At 39.6% G+C, this 19,000-nt stretch overlaps 1 protein-coding gene across 10 annotated transcripts in view; it reads left to right on the forward strand.

Moving 5' to 3' along the window:
• The window catches only part of ANO10 (anoctamin 10), a 213,525-nt gene that overhangs the window by 10,380 nt on the left and 184,145 nt on the right, over nt 1-19,000 (forward strand). For all 10 annotated transcript variants that reach the window (XR_012323975.1, XR_012323976.1, XR_012323978.1 and 7 more), the window contains exons 3-5: nt 5,525-5,722; nt 6,865-6,999; nt 18,259-18,378. Coding sequence is in view for 5 of the 10 variants with exons in the window: in XM_033864644.2 (XP_033720535.1) it covers nt 5,525-5,722; nt 6,865-6,999; nt 18,259-18,378 (453 nt within the window). In the remaining 5 variants the exon portion in view is untranslated. The remainder of the gene's footprint in view (nt 1-5,524; nt 5,723-6,864; nt 7,000-18,258; nt 18,379-19,000) is intronic.

Below are 19,000 nucleotides of genomic sequence, written 5' to 3' on the forward strand. Positions count from 1 at the left end.
GGACAAAATGTAAATAAGACTTTTAAAAAATGATTTTGACTGTAAATGGAAATGCCTTCTTAAAAATAAAACTTTGTGTCAAAGTGGAATTTTTAATTTTTTTCAAACAATTGAACCAAAAAAAAAAAACCTTTAAAAAGAAGAATACTTGCTTGCTGAAATCTGAGGTGTTTCACTGGACTGGAGTCTCTTCTTTAAAATCCCTGTGGTTGGACTTCCCTGGTGGCGCAGTGGTTAAGAATCTGCCTGCCAATGCAGGGGACATGGGTTCAAGCCCTGGTCTGGGAAGATGCCACATGCCTTGGAGCAACTAAGCCTGTGTGCCACAACTACTAAGCCTGCACTCTAGAGCCCTCAAGCCACAACTACTGAGCCCGCGCACCTAGAGCCCATGCTCCGCGACAAGAGAAGCCATCACAATGAGAAGCCCACGCACCACAACGAAGAGTAGCCCCGACTCGCTGCAACTAGAGAAAGCCCGCACGCAGCAACGAAGACCCAACGCAGCCAAAAATAAATAAATTTAAAAAATAAATAAAAAATAAAATCCCTGTGGTGTAAGAACATTTGTAGTGTCTTAGAGTGAGAGAGCCCAGTGTATTCCTAGTCGTCTTCTCTGCTCTTTGTGTGGCTTTAGCAAGGACACATGAGGATGGGGACGGGATGGCATCCTCCTACAATGCTGGGGCAGTTATAAAGGAACATTCCAAAAAAGTACTCTGGATCTTTCAGGTAAAGGTATTGGATTTAACACTCATATTTACTTTTATTCTCTTACAAACTCCTATTAAAATGACAATAAAAGGATCTTTTAAAAAAGACCTAAGTCCACATTGACAAGAAAGGAGAAGATATAACAGCAGCACCATTCTAGAAGCTAGTAAACAGGTGATGAGTAGCGAGTAACTTCTCAGAGTTGAGAAATCCAGAGCTCGAGCTGGCAGGGGAGAAAACTGAGATGCAGTTTGGTTTACACTGCAAAATATTCCTAAAGACTCAGGAATTAGAGACATTAGGGGCCTATAGAGGTAGAAATAAAATTGGTACCAAGAAAAAAAAAAATTGGCTGAGATCTGTTTAAGAAATAGTCTGATCCCTAGGTCCCTTCTGTATTGCCACCCCAGCAGAAGTCTCTGTTATTCTCTGGAGAGGGTCAGATGCATGGATTTTGGCATGGGGCCTTTATGTACAGTTGGTAACAGATTCTGTACTGAAAACGAGATAATTAATTGAATCTTGTTACCCCTGTCCTCCATCCCACCAGTCTCATACCTAATTAAGTTTCCACAATGTAATCATCTCGGAAGGAGATTTGAATAATGTTTCCTTGAGGAATCTGAGCAACTCAAGACAAAGGTGCAGAAATCAAGAGTTGCCCATGGAAAGTAACCCGGCCAGACTACCTTGCATTAAGGGCCATTTTTAAAAATAAATTTATTTATTTTATTTTTTTATTTTTGGCTGCGTTGGGTCTTCATTGCTGGGCGTGCGGGCTTTCTCTAGTTGCAGAGAGCGGGGGCCACCCCTCGTTGAGGTGCACGCGGGCTTCAGTAGATGTGCCCACGGGCTCTAGAGCACAGGCGCACGGGCTTAGTTGCTCCGCGGCATGTGGGATCCTCCCGGACCAGGGCTATGAACCCGTGTGCCCTGCATTGGCAGGCGGATTCCCAACCACTGCGCAACCAGGGAAGCCCCAGAGGCCATCTTTGATGAGTTCCATCTAAACCTTCAGAACTTCTGTTCCACTTCTTAGAACTGCTTTCTTAAACATGAGCTTATAACAAAAGATCACCAAACATCTGAGGAAAATCCCTAACGTGAAAGAGAAAGCTAAAAAAGATAAAAGAAAACCATGTAGGAGAAAACGAAAAGAGAATTAAAAACTCAATTCTCAGCGTTATGAGAAGACAAACCACCTTACACATCAAGAGTAGGATATTATAAAATAATCATTTAGGAAAAAAAGCAGCTCATAAAATGAAAGTATGAGAGCAAAATTTAAAAACTCAGTAAAAGGGTTAGAAGACAATTTTGACAGAACCTCCCAGAAAGTAGAGCAAAAAGGTAAAGAATTGGAAAATGTAAGAGGAAAAAAATAGGGAAATTAGAGGACTAGTCCAGGAGGTATACCTCTGAATAAAAGTTCTAAAAAGGGAAGAGAGAAAAAGGAGAGGAATAAATCATCAAAGAGAAACTCAGGGCTGATGTGTGCTTTTTCAGACTGAAAGGGCCCATGCAATGCCCAGCACTGTGGCTGAAAATGGCATATCACTGGAAGGTTTCAGAACCCTGAGGACAAGGAAGATACTACATACTTCCAGAAAAAATAAAGTAGGTTAGAAACACTGGAAGCTAGAAGGCAGTGGTATAATATCTTCATTTCTGAAGGAAAATGATTTCAGTCCAGAATTCTGAACCCACCCAGCTGTCAACAAGGTGTGAGGGCGGAGTGAAGAGAGATTTCTCTAAGAAGATAATGTTAACAGCCTATCTCTCTTGGCAGTGTATTGAGGGAAGACTTAAATAATTGGCAGAGCTTGGGGGATTGAATTAGCAGTAAGTGCATAATAAACCAAGCATATGATAAGATACCGATTTTGGGGAAAACGGTAAGTTGTAGGGAAGGAAAATCATAGCATGTTGTAAGGCGCAACTGTAACGTACGTAGTCATAATAATGAAAATACTGTTGATGGGATGAGAAGGATGATATGACGATATTGTGAGAATGGGGTGATGGAAAGGGTGGGTGGAAATGGTGAAGGTGGGTTGGAAAGAGAGCTAAATCCTCATTTGCCAAGGTTTAAACAAAAATAAATAGCTCTATAAGCATGTTGTTTGGTGACGTGAAAAGAAATCACAAAGGAATCACCTGAACAAGTTGAAAGTCATTGCCTTGGTGGGTGGGGTGCCGGTGGGGGTGATGGGGACTATTTTTCAGAACAAGATGTTGACAAATGTTTCTCTGTGAACGTTATATCCTTTTATACTCCCCTAGTGATGTCTCAGAGTGCCTTTCCCCTCTCACTCCGTGTCAGTTTGCGTCGTCCAAGCAAGAGATGCCAAACGGGATTATTTTATTTTATTAAAATTTTTTTTAAATTTTATTTATTTATTTTTGGCTGTGTTGGGTCTTTGTTGCTGTGAGCGGGCTTTCTCTAGTTGCGGCGAGCGGGGGCTACTCTTGGTTGCAGTGTGCGGGCTTCTCATTGCTGTGGCTTCTCTTGTTGTGGAGCACGGCCTCCAGGCGCACGGGCTTCAGTAGTTGTGGCTCGCGGGCTCTAGAGCACAGGCTCAGTAGTTGTGGTGCACGGGCTTAGTTGCTCCACGGCATGTGGGATCTTCCCAGACCAGGGATTGAACCTGTGTTCCCTGCATTGGCAGGCGGATTCTTATCCACTGCACCACGAGGGAAGCCCACCAAATGGGATTTAATGCATAGGAGGTTTGTTGAGGGGAACATCTGTAGAAAGATAAAGGGAGAAGGAGCAGGCTTAGACATTGAGAGCCTTCAGACTTTGGTGTAGGTCTAACACTTCAGAAAGGAGAGAGGGAAGAAGGAGGCTTGGATAGGAAGAGCCTCCGACTACAGCACGGTTCTGAGAACGTATGAGCCAGGCCCAACGTTGCCCTTTAAAGGAAACGCATGTTGAACAGAAATGGCCTCATTCCAGTGTCCCCTGCGTGTTCAGCCTGTGGCTGGGAGCAGCTAAGGGAGCATGGTCTAGGTGTGAGGGTGCTGTGGCCAAAGGGGCAGCAGGAGGCTGCAGTCAACTCTGCTTCTCACAGCAGATTCTTTTGATTGGAGATCTGGGTGGAGCAGGGCACTTCCATGGCTACCATACCCACCAACCTAGTTTTTAACCCTACTTTTGATTTTTGCAGTGTGAAAAGTGCAAAGTAGCATATTGGTGTTGGGGTTTTTTTTGTTTTTTAAATAAACAGAGCACCCAAATGGATTTATTCAGCTGACTTTTGTTTTCTAGCAACATTTTCTGAAGAGGTGACTCATGGACAGTGACACTTAAAGAAATTCTGTTACGGGAACAAAGGACAGATTTCTTAGGTCAAAAAGACTGCACATAATGCCCTACTCTTGGAGACTTAAAATGCAAATAAACATAAAATATGTTTTGAGTAATTTCACAGTAAAGAAATCTGTTCAACTTTGTTTAACCCACTTTTTTGATGGTATTTAATCACAGATCCCCTTTTCCCATGCAGCATCTAGTATGGGTCATCGAATATGCTTTGGGCAACACTATTGAGGTAGCTTTTAAGAAGAGTGGAACTTTAGAAGGGAAAATAGAAAACATACATACAAATCAGTGTGATAACTTACAGATAGGTTTGCAATTCGTGTATAAAATACAACCAAAGTCCAAAGCACTAGCCCTTAATAGCAGCCAAATTAGCAGGACTAACTTTCAGAGAACATGGAGGTAAAATTCTTAACCGTGTGCATTTCCAAAATGCTGCTTCTCAAGAACACTGGGCTAATGTCCTATCCATGGAAGAGAAGAATCATACAAGTGTTTTTCTCTCTCCTTAAACACACACATTGCATTTATCTTAATATGAATGACATTAAGGATTTTATATTTAAGAGACATTTGTGTTTTCTTTAAATTGAATATATCTTATATATATATATCTTTTATTGTATTTTATTTATATCTTTTATTGATTGTTTTATTAAAGTCTTTAGTACCTCTGTTGTAAATTACCTAAATAATAGTGCCATAGTACGTTAATCTGTTAATCCTTTGGGTAAGTGAAATATAAATTCTGCTATTATCCTGTTACCATCTGAGTAGTAGTTTATAATTCCTGTCAATCCTCTAGAGAGGACAAATAGTAAAGAAATAAGTGTACCTTACAAAGTTTGATGTAGGTAGAAAATAAAAATAAGGAAAAAAATTCCTTTTTCTCCATAATATTTTAAGTGAAATAATTCCATATACAGTATCAAATCACAATATCTACTCTTAACATTTTGTGAATCTGTTTAAGAAAAATACCTTTAAACGTAATTGCATGTACTTATGGGAAAAATCATTGAGAAATTATTTTGCTCTTTATTATTTAGTATTTAACGTTCACAAAATCTGTTGTAGTCCGATGTAATTGTGTTACGTTTGCAGCATTTTTATTGGGATATTTTATTTCAAATTAATTTTCTTAAATTTTGGTATTTTATTTTTATACTAAACTGTATCCTTTTGCTCCATATTTTTACTGAGAGCTAATAAATATTCGATTCTTGTCTCATATTCTAATTTGAGTAACTGGCAAGCCACTTATTCCATTTTCCAATTTTGGCGTTTATTTCCAAAAGCTATAAAGAACTACCATCCCCAGCTTACTTACATTTCTTATTTATTTGGAAGATGGATTTAAATTGTTAACATAATTTATTTGCCTTCTACCAAACTAGGAACATAATATTTATTTAGAAGGCTTTCATTTTGGAAACTTTTATGTTTATCTCTGTCTAAGATTGTGCTTATCTTTTGTTTCTGAAGGTGCTCAGCTGTTGTTTAGACCGTTGTTAAATAAATATGAGAAAGAAACACTAGAAAATCAGAACTTATATCTTGTCGGTGCCTCCAGGATTAGATTGTTACTGGGGGCAGAAGCAGTGGGATTGGTGAAAGAGTGCAGTGATAACACCATGAGAGCCTTCATGTATGGAACCCGACACAACTTCAAAGGTTTTGATGGTGAGTTCCAAGATTGCTTCTACCAGAATCAATTTATCAAAAAGAAGTTTTTGATGAATAGGTCAGGGGTCAGCAAACTTTTTCAGTAAAGGGCCTGATAGTAAATATTTTAGGCTGTGTGTACGATATGATCTGTCGCAGTATTCAACACTGCCATTGCAGAGCAAAAGCAGCCTTCAACCATAAGAAGTGAATGGGTAAGGCTGTGTTCCAGTAGAATTTTATTTATCAAAGCAGATGGGGTAAGATTTGGGGTTTCAGATTTACTTTGTAACCCCTAGAATAGTTGAACATAAACTAGGATGACACATGTAACTTACATTATTCTACTTCATAGAATGGTGAGTGTTCACTGGATTGATACAAATAAGAAACAGAGTAGTATTCCAGTGTCCTATAATCCCCTATTCTGATTCTGTTCTGGCTTCAAAGGAGGTTCCAGAATAGAATGGTTTCTGGAAAGAACTGAGAAAGCCAGGATGGCTATGTTATCAGAGTGGGAGTTTGCTTTCAGAACCAAACTGGTCCCTTTCAGGGCTTTCAGAGTTAGAAGATGTGATTTCGACTTCTGCAGACTCACTCACTCTGGATTTTTATATATTAGTAAATAACTGATCAAGGTGAAATTCGCCTCATTTGAGAGGATTCACCTGTCAAGAAACAACACTATTTTCTTATCAGACTCTCTTCTCCCTCATTTATGGGAGGGGTGTTAAACTGCAGAAGGGAATGGCCTGGGCTTGAGAGTTTGAAGGAGGAGAATTTGCCATGTAGGCAAACTTCAGTTGCATCCCTAGTTAAAAATACTGTTAGAATTAAAGAATGTATTGCCTTCAGCTCATTGGTATTAAATGAGATCAAGCAAGTGTCTGCCATTTGGATGTTTGTACCATATTATAGAATGATTAGTATAATAATTAAAGAATTATATATTATATGAAGGCATTACAGAATATTTTCATTCTTATAAAATATCTAAGGGGCTTTATGTTCTATTTAATTTGTCAGTTTTATACTTTGCTTACTCATGTTTATTATTCATTGTCTATATCATTATTTCATAATCCCAGGTTATTTGAAGATTATTAATTTTATTTTGGCTATTACTGAGAAAATAACTGTAAATCTTTGTTTTATTTTAGATGATAATGATGATTTCCTCACCATGGCAGAACGTCAATTCATTATCAAACATGAACTTGAAAGTCTTAGAGCCAGAGATGAAAAAATGATCCCTGGTTACCCCCAGGCAAAGTTGTACCCAGGAAAATCATTATGTAAGTCATTGTGTCAACCGGCTTCATGAATATACATTCTAATGCAATTATTTTTGCTTAGTAGACATAAATAACAAATTACAGAGGCTTTTTTCCCCTCTTACTGAAGAGCTTACGCAACTTTACAGTAACTTATTTTTCATAGCCGTATCTTTTGCCTTTAGACCTTAATTGTATTGCATCTTTAGATCAATTTATTTGTTCTTTATGGTTCTCTGCTTCTTATTTACAAGGTCTCACAGCATTCAGTAAGCGTAAAATTCAGCGTGAACATATTTGCATATTACTCAGTTAAAATTAGCAAAGCTTACCTTATACCCAAACCTTGTAGTATAATGAAAATCTGTGGAGGAATGAAAAACAGAGACACGGTCTTTTCCTGAAGCTCTCTTCCCATCTCCTCTCATCCCACTGGGTATGAACACGTACAAACATAGAAAGGCTTAAGAAGATTCACAGTGTGACATAATAGCTGAATGCAAATTAGCAGTTTGTAACTTTCTGATTTTGTGTAATTCCATTTGAATTTGCAGACTGAAAGTGTTTACTACAATGTGTAATTCCAGATTTGCCTCAAACCCGGATAATGGCAAGGCCCAGAGCATTTTTGCTGCCTAAAATATTCTTTAAACATAGAGGTTTCTGTGTCCCCTAGTCTGGTTTCCTTCCAATAGTCAGTGTCATCCAGGAGGACGGATGTCCAAGAGTCAGCCCATATTCAAAATTTCTCACTTGTCACCAAATATATTTTAGATCTGGTTTGTTGAAACCAAGATCCAATCATACATCACCCATTTGGTTTGGTTATTATATCTCTTAAGTCTCTCTTTTTTTCTATTGTGATGAAATACATATAACATGTTATATATGATTTTAAAAAATAAATTTATTTATTTATTTTTGGCTGCATTGGGTCTTCGTTGCTGCACGCGGGCTTTCTCTAGTTGTGGTGAGCGGGGGCTACTCTTCATTGCGGTGGCTTCTCTTGTTGCAGAGCACGGGCTCTAGGCACGTGGGCTTCAGTAGTTGTGGCACACGGGCTCAGTAGTTGTGGCTCATGGGCTCTAGAGTGCAGGCTCAGTAGTTGTGGTGCACAGGCTTAGCTGCTCCGTGGCATGTGGGATCTTCCCGGACCAGGGCTCAAACCTGTGTCCCCTGCATTGGCAGGCAGATTCTTAACCACTGCGCCACCAGGGAAGTCCCTCTATATGATTTTTAAGTGTACAGTTCAGTGGTATTAAATGCATTCATAAAGTTTTACAACCATCATCACCATCCATCTCCATAGCTCTTTCCATCTTGTAAAACTGAAACTCTGTACCCATTAAACAATCACTGTCCCTTCTCGCCTAAGTTTTGATATCAGGAAGTTTTGTGTTTCTTTTTCGAGATTGTTTTGGCTATTTGAGGTTCCATGAAATTCCTTATGAATTTTAGGATGGGTTTTTCTATTTTTGCAAAAGACATCATTGGGATTTTAATAGGGATTGCATTGAATCTGTAGATTGCTTTGGATAGTATTGACATCTTAACAAGATTAAGTCCCGAGTATGTGGGATGTGTTTCAATTACTTTATGTTTTCTTTAGTTTCTTTTAGCATTGTTTTATAGTTTTTATTGTACAAGTCTTTTACCTCCATAGTTAATTCCTAAGTATTTTATTCTTTATGATGCTATTAGAAATGGAATTTTTTTCATAATTACCTTTCCAGATAGTTCATTGTTAGTGTATAGAGATGCAACTGATTTTTTCTGTGTTGACTTTGTATCCTGCTACTTTGCTGACTTCATTTATTAGCTTTGACAGTATTTCTGTGGAAATTTTAGCGTTTTCTACATATAAGATGATATCTTCTGTGAACAGGGATAATTTTACTTCTTCCTTTCCAGTTTGGATGCTTTTTGTTTCTTTTTCTTGCCTAATTGCTCAGGCTAGAACTTCCAATAGTATGTTAAATAGAAGAGATGACAGTGGGCGTCTCTGTCTTATTTCTGATCTTAGAGAAAAAGCTTTCATTCTTCCACCATTCAATATGATGTTTGCTGTGGGCTTTTCATAGATGGATTTTATTATGTTGAGGTAGACTCAACATAATAAACACTCATTTATTGAGTGTTTTTTTTTTGAGTGTTTTTTTTTTTTATCATGAAAGAGTGTTGGATTTTCTTAGATGCTTTTTCTGCCTCAATTGAAATGATCATGTGGGTTTCCCCCCCTTCATTCTGTTAATGTAGTATATTACACAGATTGTTTTTAGTATGTTGAACCATCCTTGCATTCTAGAAATAAATTGCACTTGTCATGGTGTATAATTCTTTTAACATGCTGCTGAATTGAGCTTGCTAGCGTTGAGTATTTTTCCATCAGTGTTCATGAGGGATATTGGTCTGTAGTTTTCCCTTCTTGTAGTGTTTTTGTCTGATTTTGTATCAGGGTAATGCTGGCCTCATAGAGTGAGTTAATAGTGTTCCTTCCTCTTAAATTTTTGGGGAAAGTTTGAGAAGAATTGGTATTAGTTTTCCTTTAAATATTGGTAAAATTCACCAGCGAGGGTATCAGGTTCAGGGTTTCTCTTTGTCAGGAGATTTTTAGTTACTGATTCAGTCTCCTTAATACTTATAGGTCTGTTCTATTCACATTTTCTCTCCCTTCCTGTTTCAGTCTTGGTAGGTTTTGTGTTTCTAGGAATTTGTCCATTTCATCTAGGCTATTAGGCTATCCAGTTTGTTGGTATACAGGTGTTCATAGTACACGCTTACAATCCTTTTTATTTCTTTAGAATCAGTAGTAATGTCCCCATTTTCATTTCTGATCATAGTAATTTATGTCTTCTGTCTTTTTTTCTCAGTTCATCTAGTTAAAGATTTGTCAGTTTGTTTTTTGGCTGTGTTGGGTCTTTGTTGCTGTGCGTGGGCTTTCTCTAGTTGCGGTGAGCGTGGGCTACTCCCCGCTGTGGTGTGTGGGCCTATCATTGTCACGGCCTCTCCTGCTGCAGAGCTCGGGCTCCAGGCACATGGGCTTTAGCAGTTGTGGTGCGCGGGCTCAGCAGCTGTGGCTCGCGGGCTCCAGAGCGCAGGCTCAGTAGTTGTGGCACACGGACCCAGCTACTCCACAGCATGTGGGACCTTCCCGGGCCAGGGATTGAACCCGTGTCCTCTGCATTGGCAGGTGGATTCTTAACCACTGTGCCACCAAGGAAGCCCCCAGATTTGTCAATTTTGTTGATCTTTTCAAAGAACCAACTTTAGTTTTCTTTAATTTTCTCTATTATCTTTATATTCTCTATTTTGTTTATATCTGCTCCAATCTTTTTTATTTTCTTCCTTCTGCTAGCTTTGGGTTTAGATTGTTCTTCTTTTTCGAGTTCCTTAATAGTAAAGTTAGGTTGTTCTTTGAGGTCTTTCTCGTTTTTAAATATAAGCATGTATAGCTATCAATTCCCCCCTTAACCTTGCTTTCTCTGTGTCCCATAAGTTCTGGTATGCTGTGTTTTGTTTTCATTTCTAAGTATTTTCTAACTTCCCCTGTGGTTTCTTCCTTGACCCACTGGTTGTTTAAGAATGTGTTGTTTAATTTCCACACATCTGTGAATTCCCCAGTTTTCCTTCTGTTACTGATTTCTAACTTCATCCCGTTGTGGTCAGAGGATACTTTTTATGATTTATATCTTTTTAAACCTGTGAGGCTTAATTTATGACCTAACATACGGTCTGTCTTGGAAAATGTCCCACATACACTCGGGAACTAAGAGTGTGTTGGTTCTTTACTGCCTGACTTACATGTAGACTGCATTTTGTAGTCTCCCCTGTCTCTGAGTTCTACTGTAGACACGTATTATGGGTGCTTTTGCTTGCTTTCCTTGTTGACCTGTATGGCTTTTAGGAGGTGTCTGGAAATCTGAGTGCAGGTACTCATCATTCCTGTTTGTCTGCATTTCCAGTTATCTGCATATGTCTTGATATTAATTATTCTGTAGCAGGTTGTTTTTGGACATATGTTCTTTCAATTTGTGGATTAAAGATTACCATGATTTCAGAAACATTTTCTTCAGTTACCTTTGAAGATTTCTTTGGCTGTATTTTCTCTCTTCTTGTCTTTAGGTATGCCAATTATATGTATGTGAATCTTACATATTCTCTGAAATATTTTAAAGTTTTTATGTAATTTTCTTAGTCTTCTTCACCATTTTCTGGCTTTATTTGTTCAGTTTTTCCTTTTTCAGTAGCTTTTATTGACTTTGTATCTATAGTAGTTTTATTTTTCTCTTACTTCGCTTTTCTAAGCTCCCACCTTCAGCTCTGGTAGGTCTTCCTCTAGTTTTAATTTCAGAGATGTGACTTGCTTTAATTTCTTTAATTCTTGAAGAATTCCATAATTTTTCATTGCTTTATGCTTTAAATTTTTGCTATGTTTCTTCTCTGCCTTTTTTTTTAATGGTCTTCCTTTTTTCCCTTGTATTCTTGCATAGTTCTATGCCAGTTTCTTTGTGGTGTTTACTTATTTTTTAATGAGTCCCTATTTTTTTCAGACCAGCTATTTTGGGAGGAATTGTGTGTGTTGGGGAGAGGGGATGTTGGGGGCCTCCATTCGGGAACTGTGGTGGTCAGGAGGTTGGATTTTGCCTGGCAGTGTGCTCTCCTTGAGTTGTCTTAGAGCCTCCATGGAGCCCTGTTTCTTATCAGGAGTTTTTGCTGGGTTTGGCCTTTAGGTCTGTCTTTGGCCAACAAAGACCCACAGCTCCTGAGCTGCTCACCTCCATCCCTGGGTTCCAGCGGGCAGCTCGTTTCCCAAGACGGCATACCCACGCTTTCCTTCCTCCAGCCTCGTGTCTCTTGTCCGGCTGTGGTGCCCGGCAGGGAGCAGACACACATCAGGGGTCTGCCAGGCGTCCCCTTTGCCTTCATTCTGGGCAAGGGGACAGTGGTTTCCTACCCCTCAGTGTCCAGGAGAACCCTGCCCTCTGCCTGCTGGCCCTGGTTTGCAGGGGCATGGGTGCTCTTAGCTTACCCTGGGCTGACTTTTAAGGCCACTTTTCAAAGTTTGTGATTTCAGTTTATAGTTTGTTTTGTTTTCTTTTGTTCTACTTTCATCAAAGGTAGGGTTTCCTTTTATGTTTCTTGTTTACTTTGTTGCTTTGAATTTGGCGTCATGAACAAGAACAGGGTAGGGGTGGCTTTCTGCCACCATTTGTTACCAAGAGTTACACATTCTGTTTTTAGGCCATTGTTTGGTGCCATTCCAAAATTTCAAATCTTTTTTTAATCTCTTAGTGGGAGGGCATGTTTTCAGACACAGCTGTGCCCTGTATCAGTTAAAAGGCTAAGCCAACTAAGGCACTGTCCTGATTGTTAATGTGAGCATCTCGTTTCTTCTTGTTCATCACGTTGATCAGACCATCACGTGGAAATCACTGCTTCCACCTGTTAAAGAGTGAGTGTATGCTTTCATCAGATGTGACTCAGGAGCAGCAGTTTCCCAAATGCTCCCAGTTGCTTCAAAGACATTTTCACTGAACGAAAACCTTGCCGAAAATATGTAAATGGATTTCTCTTGGGTGTGTAGGTAGCCAGTCTGGCGTCCTGAAGCCGCAATAGAAATAACTTTCTTGTGGGCAGGATGAGGATTTTGTAATCAAGGATCCCTCCTCTCTCCCTTCCTTCTTCTCTCTTTCTTTTTTGCAGTAAGTATGAAAACAGTAAAATCATCTCCGTCGGGATCGTTTGAAATTTTGTATGCCATCTGAGATAAGAATCAAATTAAAGTTGTAGAAGTCTGGATTTTGAAATTCTGCATTATTCTCTTCCTCTGTGTCTTTGAAAGTGTGATCATAATATTTGGTTGAAGAAGGAATGGTATATGCATAAAGTGTGAACTATTTTCAGAGTGCAAATTTTCGAATGAATGAAACTTAGAGTAATTTAAAATCCTAGATTTTCATGAAGTTAATCCATAGAAATGGAGCTGGCCAGGGCTTTCATGAGAGACACTCTCCTTTATCTTAGGTTTAAGTTAATTTTACACGCAATGATTATAATTTTATTTGTCATAATGTTGTGTTTTGATGGAAAGCTTTCATTAAGCAGAGAGCAGCTTGCGTGGTTGTAAACACGAGCTAGGAGCAGGTGACGGTGCTGTGAGCGCTGCATTTCAGGGCTCCCCTCTTCCATCAAACAGCAAACACGTGGAAAACTAGGAATTGGTTATACGTGTGTCTTAGTCATCAGCGGTCATCTTGAGGGGCATCTTCTTTCCAGTTCTCTGTGTGAGCTGTGATCTCTTCATAACCTCAGACTGCCTTTGCCTGTTGATTCCTAATAGTTAATAGTCGTGCAAATAACCTAACGAAAGATTTTCTTTAGAAAGAGGAGTTGAGGGAGCAGAGAATTTCTTATGTATTAAATTTATCCTAAGGGATATTATTTAGCTTAGGTAAAAGCTCTGTCTCAAAGTGTCTATCAGATGATTCTGATGTTTTGATTGATGGGATATGGCAATCTCATGGTAGGTCTTTAATATTATATTGTTACTCTTTTAGAACATTACAGTAACTACTTCTGAATATCTTCTATATACAAATGGTTAGATTTTTAGAGTGATCAGATATAATCTGTCTTCTAAAATTATTTATTGACCATATGAGAATAATAGAGTGGATGTCAAGTAAATATCATGTAGCAGCCTTGTGTATAAGACAGTGAAACCATCGATGTATGTGTGTGTGTATGTGTCTAGTGCCGGGTACCGCACCATATATCTATATATCTATATCTGTGTATCTCCACACACACTGTGTTTTGCCACGTACATACTTGCGGTTTTTATGTTAAGCAGGGATGAAAACAATGCAGGAATATGAAAATGTATTTTGAAAACACAGGTATCCCTGTGTAGCAGTTTTTTCCTCTTTAAGACAAGATTGGTCTGTTCACAGCTGAGAGCTAGATGCAGGCGGGCCCTGGGGCGGGGTGCTGGGCACAGCAGCGGCTGCAGGGGCAGAGGGACTCTGTCTTCACTGTGTGGCCTCCACTCCCAGTCGGAGCTGATCACCCCTCTGCTGGATTGGAGGCAGCATGACCCGCCCCTCCCTGCTGCACAGAAACGCCGGAAGGAGTTGTGGGAGGGATTTATGCTTTTACTTTTTTTTTTTGTTTTTTGTGGTACGCGGGCCTCTCACTGTTGTGGCGTCTCCCGTTGCGGAGCACAGGCTCCGGACGCGCAGGCTCAGCGGCCATGACTCACGGACCCAGCCGCTGTGCGGCATGTGGGATCCTCCCGGACCGGGGCACGAACCCGTGTCCCCTGCATCGGCAGGCGGACTCTCAACCACTGCGCCACCAGGGAAGCCCTGTGCTTTTACTTTTACGTCATGTTAAACAGACTGTGTTAGTATTGTTATTGCATTATTTAATTTAGAGGGTCCTACTCACAGCCAGGCTACTCTCCCTTAAATTAGATTTTGGTTAGTTTTTCTAAGTATTAAATGGCTGTAATAGTTATAACCCTAGTCCTTGACAGCAGACCATTCAGCATTCTTAAAGGAAGGAATCTTGGTTTGGATTGTTCCTTTCTTTAAATAGGCCTGCACAGCATCATATTTTCCTTTGAAGGTAAGGCTCAGTTTAATTACATGCTTCACTGACATGAGAAAGTCGAGGGATTGGAAAAAAAAAAAAACCCTCTATTTTTAGAAGCTGAAACCAGAACCATGCTTTTGGCATTGATGGTGAAGAGAAGCCCAGTAGTTTAGGACTTGTGTATTATATTCGTTCTGAGTCCCTCAGTTTGCAGCCTTATTTTTAGAGGTATACAGGTGGCTTTTTATGCTTGTCTGGAAAGTTTTCTATAGCAGAATGGAGTCATTTCTTTAAAAAGAGCTTAGAAATAGTAAAATAATAATTTAGATGTTATCAGTCAGTTCAAAGTTCAGAAACTTGATACAGTAGTTGAAAAGGATAGTAATAGAAGAAAGAATAAGGTACAGCTCTGCATCCCTAAATAAGAGCTAAGAATCAGAACCGGTGTGGGTGATTGACTTTCACTCATGTTAGCTGCAAAAAAACCCACTGAAACACTTTAGAATAAGTCACGTACCACAGTGTTCATTGCAGCACTATTTACGATAGCCAGGACACGGAAGCAACCTAAGTGTCCATCGACAGATGAATGGGTAAAGAAGATGTGGCACATATGTACAATGGAATATTACTCAGCCATAAAAAGAAAAGAAACTGAGTTATTTGTAGTGAGGTGGATGGACCTAGAGTCTGTCATACAGAGTGAAGTAAGTCAGAAAGAGAAAAACAAATACTGTATGCTAACACATATATGGAATCTAAAAAAAAAAATGGTTTTGATGAACCTAGGGGCAGGACAGGAATAAAGACACAGACACACACAATGGACTTGAGGACACAGGGAGGGGGAAGGGTAAGCTGGGATGAAGTGAGAGAGTGGCATGGACATATATATACTACCAAGTGTAAAATAGCACAGGGAGATCAGCTCGGTGGTTTGTGACCACCTAGAGGGGTGGGATAGGGAGGGTGGGAGGGAGATGCAAGAGGGAGGGGATATGGGGATATATGTATGCGTATAGCTGATTCACTTTGTTATACAGCAGAAACTAACACAACATTGTAAAGCAATTATACTCCAATAAAGATGTTAAAAAAATATATTAAAAATGGACTTGACAGCACCAGAGGCTGATATAACTTAAACCATACACCTTTTTACCCTAGTTGTTGATATTTTGAGTATATACCTTTTTCAGTTATTGAGAAGGGGGATTTTATCACAACCCTAGATTTTTTTTTTTTTTCTTATTTTTTGCGGTAAGCGGGCCTCTCACTGTTGTTGCCTCTCCCGTTGCGGAGCACAGGCTCCGGATGTGCAGGCTCAGTGGCCACGGCTCACAGGACCAGCCGCTCCGCGGCATGTGGGATCCTCCCGGACCAGGGCACGAACCCGTGTCCCCTGCATCGGCAGGCGGACTCTCAACCACTGCGCCACCAGGGAAGCCCAACCCTAGCTTTTTAAGACTTTTTTCCTCTGTATAACTTATGCATGAGATATAGTTGTAAGAAGATCCATCTATTAAGAATCCTTTTTTTTTTGAGATCCATACTTTTTCCCGAGTATTTTCAAAATCAATTTTATCTTTTCTAATCTGATAAGGACTACATTCACAAACAGCAGATATCAAAATCAGAAAAAAAACTTCCTGCTTTCAGCAGTCGTTTGGTATGATTTTAACACTTGTGCACATATCTGAGAGAGACGAACACATTTAACAAAAGACAATATCCCCTAGTGATAATATTGATAAATTTTCCTACTGTTAGTATCAGATATCTCCTCTTTATTATCCTTTTTTTCATTTCTAAGAAGTTAGGTTTTCTTTTAAATTACTCTGAAGATTTTATAATAGGGCATCTGTCCTGAGAATACCATCTCTCTTTGTTATATGCAGTATTTGTACATCAGATACTTAAATCATATTTCTCTTCCACGCTGCGGATATTTATTTGCCATCCTCATTGAAGGGCCTACTGCCTGATATGCTCATCACTTGTCTTTGGGAACAAGGTAGATAGGAGATAAGGAAGGCAGCCCTCAGAAGAGATGAGCTGATTAAAACAGCTGCTAGGAACTTGCGTGGAAAGTGCTCCGTCTCCCGCAATGTGGCACAGGGCATGCATTTGAGTTCTCCATGAACTGAACACGTTTCCTCTTAAAGACCTGAAGACCTGTCTACCCAGTGAGTCATTCTGAATAATTATGGATGAGAGAATGCCCAGTTTTCATTTATTATCATTAGGGGACACTGTCTTTGGTTAAGTTTGTTTGTCTCTCTGTAACCAACCTGGGTTCTTGGACCCTTCAATCAATAGAAATTGTGAAGAGGCCAGATGAAATTCAGGGAAGGCTTTATTGGGACTCATGCTGCAGCTCAAGGGAACGAAAACAAGTAACAGGTGCCCTTGCTTGTTCCTGGGGGGTGGGGGTGGGGGGAGGTACAAGGTGGTCCCTTAAATAGGGTGAGGCTGGGGGTGGATTGGTGGGTCAGGCTGGAGGCGTGGCTTAGGTTGTCTGCCCAGCGGCTTGGTGGTGCTGCGTGCAGGGGGCATGTGCAGTACTCTGCTTTTGCTCCCGGCTCCTCAGAAGTGGCAGTTGGTTTGTGGCCTTTTTGAATCTTATTTTTCATAATTTGCCCCAACTGCTCTTGACCTGCATAAGGTAGTTTTTAGTCCCTTATAATTTCTTCGTATTCTGTTGCTGGAGGAGACATTTGTCCAGGTGCAAACACTCCTGTAAAGGGTCCCAGGTCCCAGCTTGTCTCATCTCCCAGGTATGTGCACAAGTGTTAAAATCATACCAAACGATTGCTGAAAGCTGGAAGTCTTTTTAAATTTTGATATTTGCTGTTTGTGAATGTAAGCCTTTGTTAGCAGATTAGAAAAGGTAAAAATGATTTTGAAAGTACTCAGGATCAGTAACAATGAAAGGAACTGAACATTCTCTTACCTTCACTGTAGTGAGAGGACAGATTGGTAAAATTTTTTCTAGAGGCTGTTTTGTAATATGTGTCCAAGTTTAAGATACATGTGCTCTGCTCTTGGAGCTAGCAATTCTACTTCTAAGTGTATGTACCAAGGAAATAGTTGAAAGGTGGGGAAAGTTATATGTATAAGAATTTTAACATTATTTATAATAGTGAAAAAAGGAAACAAGTATTTTTCAATAGAGGATTAGTTAAATTATAGCACTTCATACAAGGGAATATTACGATGCCGTGAAAAAGGTCATTCATGTTCTATTTATATTGTCATTGAAAAATATTCATCATATACTACTACTACATGAGAAGATTACAGAATGATGTGTAGAGAATGATCCCTTTTGTTTCTAAAATAAATATTTATGGATGTATATTTTGAAGTCTGCTTACACACTAAATTGCTATTTACAGTGGTTATGTTTTTGTGGAAGGGAGAGAATAAACAAGGGCCTCTCTAAATTCTATCCTGTGCCTTTCTGTAAGGTTTAAAATTTTACATCGACTTGTATTGCTTTCGTAGCCAAAGGAAATAGTAAAGATATTTACATTCTGAAGAACAGAAGAATACACACCTTGGGAGCAGGCAGGATAGCATTGATCCCTGTGTAGACCTCCTCTCTTCCTGGAGAGTTTGGGTAGCATTTGATGAAGCGTATCCTGAGCAATCTCAAACCCGTCTTGCCTGTTCCTTCCACAGTGAGGAGGCTGCTCACATCTGGCATCGTGATTCAGGTGTTTCCACTGCATGACAACGAAGCCCTGAAGAAGCTGGAGGACACCTGGTATACTCGGTTTACCTTAAAGTATCAGCCCATAGGTATGTGTCAGCGCCTGCTCTCTTAGAGAAGAGGAAGATGCAGCAGTGGTGGTATGCCTCTTGGGTAGATACTTAACGCTGTGCTGGGCAGGGCTCACCAGCTGCATGTCGGCAAAATATTGGTGAGGGGGATAGAGGGGTTACATGACCTATTTGTTTATATTTTATTTCTGATACCATTTGAGATGAACTGAATTACAGGCTGTTATTAAATTTCACCAACGATACAGGCAATCCAGAGTGGCCTTCATGACTACGTGTCAGATTTGTTGTAGAACATGCTTTATAAGAATCTAGTTTGACCGTGATTATTTTGTGTTTGAAAATTCCTGTTTCTTTAGCGCTAATCAGTGGGCCAAGCTGCGTTCATTCTTAGTGGCAGACTAGCAGGCCTAAACGTCTTTTGAGGTAGTTTATAAGTGTCTTGGTGTGCATTACTGGAACTGTGCATTTTCTCTGAAGACACTTAGAAGAATAACCATTAATTTATTCGGTGTGTGTTGAACATTACTCTGTGTAAACTTCGTCAATATGGATGTTCAAGTTTTTTTGGTTCAGTTACGTCTTTTAAGCAAAAGGATTATATTTAAGATGGTAGTTTTCACCAGAAGCATTACTATCA

This window comes from Tursiops truncatus, chromosome 10 (genome assembly GCF_011762595.2).
Source record: "Tursiops truncatus isolate mTurTru1 chromosome 10, mTurTru1.mat.Y, whole genome shotgun sequence".
Lineage (NCBI taxonomy): Eukaryota > Metazoa > Chordata > Mammalia > Artiodactyla > Delphinidae > Tursiops > Tursiops truncatus.